Source organism: Coenobita brevimanus, chromosome 80 (genome assembly GCF_032717465.1).
Source record: "Coenobita brevimanus isolate Jiangsu-jjx chromosome 80, ASM3271746v2, whole genome shotgun sequence".
Taxonomy (NCBI): Eukaryota; Metazoa; Arthropoda; class Malacostraca; order Decapoda; family Coenobitidae; genus Coenobita; species Coenobita brevimanus.
Window position 1 is genome coordinate 19,169,227 of NC_137033.1, and position 12,560 is coordinate 19,181,786.

The 12,560-nt window shown below is 43.1% G+C and overlaps 2 protein-coding genes across 4 annotated transcripts in view; both read left to right on the forward strand.

Moving 5' to 3' along the window:
* The window catches only part of mask (multiple ankyrin repeats single KH domain), a 60,331-nt gene extending 55,319 nt beyond the window's left edge, over positions 1-5,012 (forward strand). For all 3 annotated transcript variants that reach the window (XM_080279658.1, XM_080279659.1, XM_080279660.1), the window contains 2 exons: positions 100-3,823; positions 4,873-5,012. In XM_080279658.1, the coding sequence (XP_080135784.1) occupies positions 100-3,823; positions 4,873-4,905 (3,757 nt within the window). In that variant the 3' untranslated portion in view covers positions 4,906-5,012. The remainder of the gene's footprint in view (positions 1-99; positions 3,824-4,872) is intronic.
* Positions 5,013-10,902: 5,890 nt separating this feature from the next.
* The window catches only part of LOC145409196 (A disintegrin and metalloproteinase with thrombospondin motifs adt-1-like), a 39,203-nt gene continuing 37,545 nt past the window's right edge, over positions 10,903-12,560 (forward strand). The window contains exon 1 of the mRNA XM_080279688.1: positions 10,903-11,010. Within this exon, the coding sequence (XP_080135814.1) occupies positions 10,903-11,010 (108 nt within the window). The remainder of the gene's footprint in view (positions 11,011-12,560) is intronic.

The window sequence follows — 12,560 nt, forward strand, 5'->3', positions numbered from 1 at the left end:
TGTTGCTAATATTCATGATGATTATATTTGTAGGATCATTGTTCCATAGCTAGAAATTTCTTTCCTGTAATTGCTTACGGTATCGTATTTTTGTTACAGAGGGGCTCTAGTTGAAGTAAAAAATAAGAAGGGCAACTCTCCTTTGTGGTTGGCTGCCAATGGAGGTCACCTAGAAGTTGTACAACTTCTGTACAGTGCAGCAGCAGACATAGATTCTGAGGACAACCGTAGGGTGTCCTGCCTCATGGCTGCCTTCAAACGGGGACACTACAAGGTTGTTAAATACATGGTACGCAATGTCTCCCAATTCCCATCAGACCAGGAGCTGCAGCGGTATATTGCAACTTTGGGTGATAAGGAGCTTATTACCAAATGCACCAATTGTTTAGAAGTAATCCGTGCTGCCAAGGACAAACAAGCCCTAGAAGCAAACAAGAATGCCTCAATTTTGCTAGAGGAATTAGAGCAAGAGCGGACCAGAGAAGAGTCAAAGAAGGCTGCAGCATCTCGGCGGAGACTAAAGAAAAAGGCTAAAAAGCAAGAGAAAAGAGAAGAGAAGAGACGTCTGGAAGAAGTAAAGAGGAATGATGATGCCAGTGACAATTATGATGATGATGAGTTTGATAATAGAAGTAATGAAGGCCATGAAAGTCGTGAAGAGCAAAGTAAAAGAGAGAAGAATGAAGCCAATGCTTTGCAGCGAGCCGTAGATCATATTGCACCGGAGGAAAAGGATGGTGATAGTGGGATAGATTCAAATAGCCAGACCAGTGCAACATCAGAAACAAAGGTAACAGAAGAAAAGGATAAGCAAGGAAAGAGAACAAAGAAGAAGAGGAAGGAGAATTCTGCAAAAGATTCAAATCCTGCTAATCAGAAAGCAAATGGAACTCCATCTCCAGTTCCTGTTACTGAGAGCAATGATGTTAAAAATAAGTCATCCAGTGCCAGTACTTCCCAGCCACAAACTAGTGCCTCAAACAGCTCAGCCTCCAAGACTAAGAAGAAGAAGGAGGAAGAGAATAAAGCCAGTGGGGTTATGAATGAACTTGATATTTTCCATTTTGATAATGTTAAGCCTGCCCACAACAAAAAGGGTGGTTCAGGCGATTCCTCACGTGTAAATGCTCTTGATACGTTTGGAGAAGTTGATCATTATGTTACTCCAATTCCAGGTCTTGTTGGCAGTGCTTCAACCACTCTCAGTGCACCGTCCCTTAGCCCTAATGCCAAGTCTGCTCCTGGATTAGGAACAAGTCCTAAGAAAGGGACCCGAAGAGAAGAAGGGTGGAAGGAAGTCAGTCGAAAAGCAAAGAAGGTGGCAGTTCCCAATAGTGCAATAAGCAGAGTAATTGGACGAGGTGGCTGTAATATTAATACTATTCGTGAAGTATCAGGAGCTCATATTGAAGTGGAAAAACAGGGAAAGAGCCAAGGTGACAGGATGATTAGTATTAAGGGCTCAACAGAGGCTACTCGACAGGCTCAGAACCTTATTTCTGCTTTAGTTAAGGACCCTGACAAAGATCTTTCAGAATTACTACCTAAATCAGTCACCAAAGTTGCGCCCAAACCATCTAAGATTAGCCTGGAATCAGCACAGGCCAGCAGTAAGGGCTTACGACCGGCCAGTACCATTGGAATTAGTATGGCTACTGTTACATCATCTACAATCAGTATGTCTGTTGCAAAGTCTGGCAGTACTACAACTGCTTGGTCAAGTGCTGTTTCATCACCCAAGCGATCCTTAGCTCAAGGGCGTCCCCTATCCACTGCTGGTCCACCCAGTTCCTCTAATATTGCTAAGAGTCCTGCTGTTCGCCAGCTGTTCCCAGGAGAAAAGAAACCTGTTCCTCCTGCATCTGCTGCTGGGAAAACTTTAAGTAATGCTCACAATAGTGTAGCAGCGGTTGCAACTGAGGCACCTCAGACTTTTGCTGCAAAATTAGCTGATCCAAAAAATACAGCCAAAAGTGCGACACCACCCTTAGTTGCATCACCTAAACCAGCTGCTCACCAAGGATTAGCAAATAGCGTTATTAACAACTCTGAGAGTGTAAATGAAGAGAAGAATGTTCCAGAGACTAACAACAATGGAATCGTAAGTCAGCAGTATTCTATTTTTAACAATCGCCTCAGCCAAGTAACCCATGAAGTCATGTGGGGTGCTAAAGAAAAACAAGTGAACTTTGCTGCCGTTGCTGCCTCAGGATTAGTACCTAATGGCACTAGCAAGATGCCACCTCAGAGCCATCAGCCAGGTCAGCAGCAGTTACCACATAACTCTTCAAACAATTTCATAGAAGCAGTAGAGCAGCCGCCAATGGTTGATGCTACTCGTGCTCCAGGTTATAGGGGAACAACATCTACTGTGACAGCCAGTAGTCACATTGCCTCTGTTGCCTCTGGTAGTCCACCTGGCAGTGTTCCTGTTGCCATGCCTATGTCTGGTCCCCATCAGTCCACCGGAGCCACCAGCATGGCTCGTAGTGCTCCTGGAACTCCTGTAGCTTCTCCGTCTATGAGGCCTATTGCACCTCCGCTGACTCGCCAAACGGCCACTCCACCCCCTATTCCACGAGCATCCCTGGAGATTGGTGCTGTAGCAGCTCCTTTTAACCTTCTGTCTGGCCCCTCACGTACTCCTCCTCCGGTGTTGTCATCTTTGGGAAGGCTCCCTCAACCTGGTCCTGTCTCAGTGGGACCTGGAGCTCCATTACCACCTACAAGGGGCCCCTTATCACAGCCTGGAATGAACATAACCCAGCAACCTTACTCAATAGCTAGCCTAGCCCCAGGAGGTCCTGTGTCATCAATTCCCCGTGGTTCCATCCCACCTCCAGACCACTCTGAGTTGGTTAATTTAGCACCGGGTCAGCCATATCGTAAACCACCACCACCACCTCTTGATCTTCCCATGGGTACGTTCCATCAACAGAAGCCTCAGCACCAGCAGCAACCACATCAGCAACAGCAGCCACATCAGCATCAACATCCACAGCAACATCATCAACATCAACATCCACAGCAACAACAGCTATCATCATTTGCACTAGCTGGAATGATGAATGGCCCTAGATTTACAACACCACAAACTAACCCTCATCCAGTCTTCAGCAACAACTTGCCTATTTCTGCCACCCCTCAGATACAGAGCAACCTGAATCCCAATGCTCCAGACTTTACTAGTCGATCGGGAGCGTTTGTGCCACCCACATTTCCACCTCGGTCACAACTAGCAGCTTTTCAGAATGGAGCACCAACTGTCACACCATCGTTGGGGTCAGGGTTTGGAGGGATTGGCCAGTTCCCTACAGGGTTGGATGGATCACTCTCATTCCCCAGTGGGTTCAATGAAATGATGAGTGGCCTGATGTCTCGCAATCCACCACCCTTGGCTGCCATTCCCACAACAGTTGGAGGGAGTGTGGCCTTCAGAAACACTGGAGTCACACAAGATGGAACATCTCCCCTTACATCACCCCACTCTTCAAATCCAGCCTCTCCCACACAAACAGCTTCCTCAGCCAATACTGGAGGCATAGCTCAGTTGCCAGAAGAACGCCATGTAAAATTACAGCCTATAGGAACTGAACGTGCTCAGAAGAGATCATCTGAGCGTGGAGGAGCTGGAGTAGTTGGAGCTGGGGTGGCTGGTAGTCTGGGAGGAGTTGGTGTGGTGAACAACACTGACATGTTGTGGTCCACCATGCAGCTGCCAGACATCATGCAAGCACCTACCCTGGAGCATAGTCTCCCAGCAAACCAGGGCAACTATCTCTCAGCAAACTACAGTGATCTGGATATAAATCAGTATGGTCAAGTAAGTAAAAAGAACTTTTTCTAATTAGATTTTTTTTTTTTTTTTTTGGATTTCTCCTGTTTGGTGTTAACCCTTTCACCATGATATATAGTGTAGAGCTATCTCCAGATGGTTTTATTGAACTCTAGAAAGGCCCATCGTATTGAAGGGATTATTTAAGTTATAACCACCTCAGTTTTAAAAATCTCTCGTGCTGAAGGAAATCTTACAGTGATAGTAAAAACAAAATTTAGAGCTTCCCATAGGGTGTAGGGTTAGTAATGTTTTAATCACAGATAAATATAAAATTTATAAAGAAAATGTTATAGTACAGTATTTAAGTCAACACCAAGTATTTGCTTTTGGTGTTTTTTAGGAAATAATTGATTTTTGTCCATGTACTAGAAGTATGCTTTTCAGACCTTCAAGCAGCTTGAAAATATTACTTGAATTTCTTATTTTAAGAACAGAGCCCTCAGGTCTGATGGGGATACTATATATTAAAACTCCATTCCCCACATCATGTTACTAACAATATTGTAGGTGTCTAGTAACAGGAAGGTGGAGCTTGAAACAGGTTTACAAGTTACAGACCCATGTTGTGGCTCTTTCTTCCCAGTGTGATGAGTAAATTAGTTACAATGATTTTTAATTTTCCTTTAATTGAAAAAAATTTGGAAATGCCTTATTAAAATTATTTATAGTGTTTGTTAGATTCCAATATATAATTTAGTTACGAGTAATATATACATTATGTATTTTGATGAGTGATCTCAGTGAAGCATGCAGTACTAGCTAGCAGTGCCCAGTGTCTGATTTGACATAACTGTGTATTTATTTTTATTTTTAGTTTGTTATGCTCCTGCAGTTTAAGTAAGACTGTCAGGTATATTATATATGCTCAGAATCATTATAAATTATTTTATCACTTATGTTGACAGAAAATATAATAAAGAATTTGGTAATGACATTCACATAATTTTGTTTTTACCTTTATTATATTTATAATATTGCTTTTGTTTTGGTAATAATATATTATGGCTGCATAGTCAAAGTCTTCCATTTTACAGCTGTGGTGGGGTGACATGAACCAGCAGATGTAAATCTCTGCCAGTAAGGGAAAGTGGCAGCAGATACAAGAACATGATAGATGCCAGGCAAGTGATTGCTGAAGCCAGATGTACCAGCAGCTTACTGGTCCTGCGAGGTAGCAGCAGTGGTGGCAGTAGCAGTGGTCTGCCTCCTCATGTTGTTCACTATTTCATCCTTTACAGATCTGCTTGCCTCAAAACAAAACAAAAAAAAAATATTGGATTACATGCTTTTTATTGTAGTCTTTGTGGTTTGGGTAACATTTAAACTCAGTGAAATTGCTTCATTCATAATACAGTATAAAGAATTACATGGATGGTACCTGTATGAGTATGTACCCATATTTTAGGTCATGAAAAATATTTTAAAGTGCCACTTTAAAATTGAGTGATGTACAGTATGATAACTGTTAATGTTTTCAAAGATTTAAAGGCAACCTCATATGCAATTGCTGTGGTGTCACTCGTGTTGACATGGTTATGATGTTTTGTTGCTTGCCCATGTAAGGATTATTGGTAGTCATAATGACATTGAAGGTGGCCTCATAAACTTGGTAGGATATTGGTGGTGGTTTGAGTCCACCAACTTTTGACTGAAGAGGACTTGGTCCCTGTGTGGGTGCACCTGCCGCCTCCACCGTTGGCCTGGCTCGGGTGTGCGGTGTGGGGGCGGTGGTGTAAGCAGGCTGCCGTGTAGTGCTCATGGCCCCCTGCTGTGCCTGCCCACTTCACAGCTGCTGGCCTGGGTGGACCAGGTGGCCCTATGTGCCCACCCATGCCAGCAGCTTCTCATGACTGCTTGTAGTCGGCTTGTCACTGGTTTACCCCGCACCCGGGCTTCATACACTCACGTTTGCAGTCTTGTGTTTCCCTCATTGTATGCAAGTGAAATCACTAGAAGGCATCATACTGTCTTGAGTTGAGTAACTCCTTTCCCCTTTTCTCCTACCCCCTCCCCCCTCCCAAGCTGCCCTACCCTTGGTCAACACCTACACGGTGACGAGCGGCTGCCACACCGCCGCCAGCTCGAAGGTCGTACTTGTATATGCAGCAGTAATTATAATAAAAGCTTACTATCCACTCCTACTATGTGGAAACATTAAAGATTTATCAGGCAGCATATACTATCATTAACCTTTTTGTTGCAGGTTCATAGCTGAATATCTTATACATTTAGGAATTATTGTTACTCACCCTCAGTCCCTATCCTAGGTTGAATGAATATCATAGCATGGGTCTCGCATCAAACTAGAGCTTGCTGTTGCTTGTTCAAAGCTTTTCTACAGTAGGCTGTGAGATAACATCATCAGTCCAAACTTCCTACTGTGGTGAGCAAAGGTTCACTGTACCACCTGAAAATTAACTAACAGATCATTTTTTGATGTGAATTGTGGGTTATGGCTTCCCTCTAGCCAGGGATAGGATTTGAAGTTGAGTACAAACTGGCTCCCGAATGTACTCAACTGAATAAAAGGCACAAGAAAAACAGTATAAGAAGCAACCAATAGTGTACCTACATTTTATTTTGATCCACATTCTTGAGGGCTAATGAGACTTTCTAGCACCTCATCCTTAAATTGTTTGTATCTGCATATGGTACATTATCTTGCAATGGTGATGAGGTTAGAATGACATTAAAAACATACAGTGGACTATGAAGGTATGCTAAATTTGACTACCTAGGGAAGAGATAATAGAAAACCATATAAACTGATGACAGATGACCATCATCCATGACATTTGTACATCAGCTTGTCACCTATCATGTAACCAGTTCTAACCTGAAAGATGGGGTAAGGATAGAGAGAGAAAGATGCTTTAAAGCAGAAATCATTGTCCAGAGAAATGATCCTCTCAATTATTCGCATGTTAACGAAGCCTCCACAGTCAGTACAGTGAACTGTACTGTACAAGGGAAAGAATAAGCAAAGAAATGAAAAATGTAAATTTCAGTATGTGACTACGAAAGCAAAGTAAATGTCTTGATGCAACACAGCTAATTACCGTCAGATTTATACGAGTTGTCTGAGTTAATAAAATTGTTAGGTGGTAACTTGAGTACATTACTAGACTTGTCCCAACGGTAAGAGGGTGAAAAGCATAGCTAGATTATTGTCAAGGAAACGAAAGTCTAATGGAGGAATGAATGGAAACTGTTGCAGCAACAAATGTTAAAACTGACACCTCAGGGAGTAGGAGGTAATAGAGAAGGAAGCAGAGAGGTAATAACACAATAGGAATAAATGAAAAATTTTGAAAAAATGTGAAACGATCAAGAAAGGATACCAGTAAGGAAGTGCAGGTCATGGGTGGGTCCTGGTACAGGTATGTGTTGATGGTGATTTGCTCGTAATCCATTCAGTCAGTCAACATTTTTAAAATTTATTGTTGCTACCAAAAGATTTCATTTAGCTTCAGAGGTTCTCGTTAGAGGAGTGAGATGCAGACATCATTAACCCCTTTGCCACTAGAAGTCTGTCTTAAGTTATACAAAATAATAGGCTATGACGATAGAAATAAACTGGACTGAAAAGGTATTTGTTGTTGTTGTGGACCCAAGCTTATGAAAACATGCATCCAATGGACGGCAGGCCAAATTTGCCTTGCACCTGCAATCCACCACCTTTTGGGGGAATTTGTTGTGGGACATTGTCTAACCAAGCAGTTATATTGGTGTCTCTCTCCAGCACCTCCCTTTCCACTAGCTCCAAAGAACATCAGTACCAGATGCTGAAAATAATCTAAGAAGCTTTAGGGAGTTTCGTGACTGACGAGATATGGCCTTAAGAATGGCTTATTATGACCGCTAAAATGTAATAGCCTGCCCTAAGAAAGGATTGGCATGGTGTGATACAGAAGTAGAAAGGGCAGTTGAAGAGAAATGGAAGAAGGTCCGGACGACAGATAAAAGATTTTAAGACAAATAGGATGCAGTGAGAGTTAAACGTTAAAACGTTATTAAAACTGAGTAGAACAGGGAGGCTTTAGGAAGGGAAGAGGTTGTGTAGATCATTTAGTGGAAAAGTTTCTAGAGAAGGGAAAGAAGTTGTATGCGGCTTTCAAGGATTTGGAGAAAGCATATGACAGGGTGGATAGACAAGGATTGTGGAAAGTGTTAAGAATATATGGAGTAGATGGGAAGTTGTTGAATGCTGTGAAGAGTATGTACGATGGTGCGAAGGCTGCAGTGCGTGTGGATGGTGAACTAAGTGAATTTTTCTCTTTGAAAGTTGGGTTGAAACAGGGATGTGTCATGTCTCCATGGTTGTTCAATTTGTACATGGATGGGGTAATAAAAGAGGTACAAGGTAGGGTAGTGGATGTTGGAGTGGCCCTGGTGAGAGAGGATAGTGTTTGGAACTCCCTGCACTGTTGTTTGCAGATGATACTGTGTTGTTGAGTGAAGACGAAGGGGAGCTGCAAGGCTTGGTGGATGAGTTTGGGAGAGTGTGTAAGAAACGGAATCTAAAGGTGAATGTAGGGAAGAGTAAAGTGATGGTCTTTGAGAGAGGTGAAGTCAGTGAATGTACAGCGAGGTTGGATGGTGCGGAATTGGAAAATGTGAGTACATTTAAGTACTTGGGTAGTGTGATGAGTAAGGATGGAGGTTTGGAGGGTGTAGTGCTTGAAAGGGTACAGCAGGGAAGAAAGGTTGCTGGTTCTTTGAAAGCAGTGATAAGAAACAGGGAAGAGAGCATGGAAGTGAAAAAGTTACTACATGACAGTATTGTGATACCAACTCTAACGTATGGAAGTGAAGCTTGGACGTTGTTGGAAGGACACAAGTCAAGAGTGAGAGCAGTGGAAATGAGTTATTTAAGAGGAGCCTGTGGAGTCACATGGAGAGACAGGCTGACGAATGAGGATATAAAGGAGCGTTGTGTGATGTGGATGTGATAGGAAGCGTTATGAGGAACACACTGAGGTGGTTTGGCCATGTGGAGAGGATGGAGGGTGAAAGACTGATGAAGAGAGTGTATGTGAGTGAGGTGGAGGGGGGAAGAGGGAGGGGGAGGCCGAGGATGAGATGGAGGGATGGGGTGGAGAGGTATATGAGAGAGGGGGGTGTGAGTTGGGAGCAGGGCAGTGAAATGGCGGGGGACAGGGCGACTTGGAGGCGATTTGTTTGTGGCCACCCCAAACGGGATTGAGGCGTCTGGCAATAGATAGATAGATAGATAGAAAAATATTTGGTCAAATGGCTAGAATGGAAAAAGAGATTAACTAAGAGTGAGGTGAGGGAGAGGGGGAGACCAAGGATGATGTGGAGGTACAGTACGACTACGGACGGAGAGGTCTATTGAAGAAGAGTTTGGGGGAGGGGGGATGCAGTGTAATAATGGAAGATAGGTTGACGGGGAAATGATTTGTTTGTGGCCACCCCTCCAGGATTAAGGCATTTGGAAATTTAAAACGATCGGAAAAAATTTTGGAATTCAGAATATCTTTAATCATGTGAAAGTGGGAATCACTGAATAGGGGTGCAAAGATGGAATGAATGTGTGAAACTAAAGGGATGAAGAGCGATGAATTTAGCAAATGATGAAGAATTTTATAGGTGCATGGCAGCGTCCGCCATCCACTTATTGATGTAAAACAAACTGCCTTGAAGTGACTACACGAGTGTCAAGCCACATGGTTTCTTATAGCCCAGGAAACCATAGCATTAGATGGTAACCACACAACCAAGTAGGCGCCTGGTGGTCTTGTGAATAAGGTGCGTCAACTGAATGTTGTCCCTGAAGGTTTACATCATAGGGTTGGTTGGGGTTTATTGCTTATATAAAACTACTTGTGCGTGTATGTGGCTACCCTCACCCTGAACGTTGAGACTAAAAGTAACTTTGCCTGGGGCCACCACATTACTTATGGGTCAACCAAGGAGTGGGAGACAGAATAAAAGGACTTCGAGAGAGAGAGAGAGAGAGAGAGAGAGAGAGAGAGAGAGAGAGAGAGAGAGAGAGAGAGAGAGAGAGAGAGAGAGAGAGAGAGAGAGAGAGATTCCTAGAAATGGGGCTGATAAGGAATGTATGCGGACTGCATAGACTGAGAGAAGATGAGATCTGCAGACGTGGTGTCAGAGAGTCTATTGATCAAAGAGTAAAAGAGAGTGGTGTGATGGTATGGCTACATTGAAAGAATGAATATGAACAGGATAGTGAAAAGTGTATAAATGAGTGAACTGAAACTGAGGGTAGGGGAAGGCATAGGAGGTAAGACGAAGATGAATGACTGCCGTATGGAAAGTATGAGAATAAAACAACGTGTGGAAGTTAAGGAAGGAAAAGAAATGATGGATTGAAATGGATTGACTGAAGTATGAGTGGATATTCACATACCAAGGGTTGTACTACTTTTTAACCTTAAGAGCTGACGTAATGATCACCATCCCACAATCACTGTGGAGCACATTCTGTGAGGTAGTGCTGAGAATTTCTGAATGCTTGCAAGACAGGGGTATGGACGTGTGGCTCCAATTCACCGAGTATTTTGTTGGTATTTCTTCTACTTTTGCAGTTTTCCTGTTCCTGTTTCTGGATCATGCCGATGTTTTGGGACGATGATGATGATGATGATGTTCATATACAGTAATTTTCTGCTAGTTAATTCCTATGCTGAATTTTCCCCTGTCCATGTAATTGTCTCCTGTCTCAAACACTGAAAGACTGAGATGTTAGCCTCGTCGTCTTCACTGGTAAGAGTTTTATTCGGCTAAGTATGATCATCCGGCATTAGCCAGAGGAGCATTACCCAAACGTTTTTCAGCCACAGAATGGGTTCCGTGAGAAGCTAATTCAAATTTTTGATACCATCCTTACCGGCTTCGTTAGCAGGATGGGTACGGTAAAGTGCTGTTTATCAAGTGCCGAGAATTTTCAAAGAGAAGAGTTATACCCACACTTAGGATGATATAATCCTCTCAATGGCAGCGAATAAGTTTTAGAGAGGTATGAGAGCGTAGGGAGAGTGAGTGTACATGTCAAGTGCAGGAGCGGCAAGGTGGCGTGCATGGCTGGGTCTTCGGAATCGGATGGCGCTCAGTTTGTGCTGACTGGCAGGTGTGAGAGGGAGTGTGTATGGCTGCTGTCCTCGACCTCACCCCACTGGACTCGAGTGGTACTGGTCCCGTCAACACGTCATTACTTTAGGTAAATTCTGTTTGCCTTCTCTTGGTACACGCTTTGCAAGTGCTATTCCCTCCAGCATCCTTTTTGTTTAGTCAAGTTCTGTTTGCTTCCCCCTGATAACCTACACTTTTTGCAGGTGCTATTCATCTCATCACCTTTTACGATAGGCAAGTTCTGTTTGCCTGTTCTTCATATACGTTTTGAAAGAGGCATTCCTCACAATACTTAATTAATTTAAGCAAGTTCAGTTTGCTTACTCTAAACATATTTTAATGAACTTTTTCAATCAGTTGACATAATCTGGTAGTCCTCCCTCCAACAAGTCTGTAGTTTGTCTATTCATGACGGCCTATACGTTTTGATTCATTATTTTGCTTTTCATGGACGTACTAAATTAGTTTATCCAGATGAGAGATATTATAGTGATCACAAAGTATCTTGAGTAACCTTTCAAATACTCAAATTTTTCCTATTTTTATTATTATTATTGTTATTATTATTATTAGTAGTAGTAATAGTAGTAATAGTAGTGGTAGTGGTAGTAGTAGTAGTAGTAGTAGTAGTAGTAGTCGTCGTCATCATCGTTTTACAAGGAAAATGTTAACCCAACTGCAAGCGTCACTTCAGTGATTTGGTAAGTAGTGATCTGCGAGTCAGCCCGTGCTGCTTATGTTATTAGTTGAACCACGGTGGCTGAGTGGTCATCGCATTCGTCCTTTGATTTGCGGTGCCTCTAGTGAAGATTCGAACTCAGCTGCAGCGGTTCGTTAGCAATGAGGAATGGTAGGATGTCCACTCACATGTTAGCGTATATCTGCACACTATCAGTTCATACCGCTGATGTATATTTGGCGCACAAGCATTGCCATTATGATAAACACACACACACACACACACACACACACACACACACACACACACACACACACACACACACACACACACACACACACACACACACACTCGCTGGCGCAGTGGTAGCGTTCTCGCTTGCCATCTGGTAGACGGGAGTTCGCGCCTCGCTCAGGTTGCGAAAAGTTTCACTGACGAAGTGGGTGGTTACTGTCCCCCTTGAGCAAGGGGACAGGTGTGTGCGTGTGTGAAGGTCACAGCCTTGCCCTTAGATCGGACTATATGAGCTCTCAGCTCCCTTCCGGGAGGGTAAAAGCTGACGATCACGACCATCAAGTGATCCTGACCGACCCGGTGAATTACACACACGCACGCACACATGAAAGGGAAAAGGAGAAGGACTTTGTAAATGAATATAGGATCAAATTCTCTGTCATAAAGAGTTATCTTCAGGAAGGCCAAAAGAAACAGTGCAGAACATCTCATTTCCCTCGTTCGTCCTGGAAGAACATACTGGTATCCTAGTTTCATCAGAATCCCGTTAGTTTTATTATTATAGGAAGAACAAGGTCTGGCGAATAAGGAAAATGTACACTTGTTGTCCCTAAAAACGATAAAGTAAATAAGTAAATAGTCAGATCACACACACACACCCTTCCATCACCAGTGCATCCCCTTTTGCCTGGA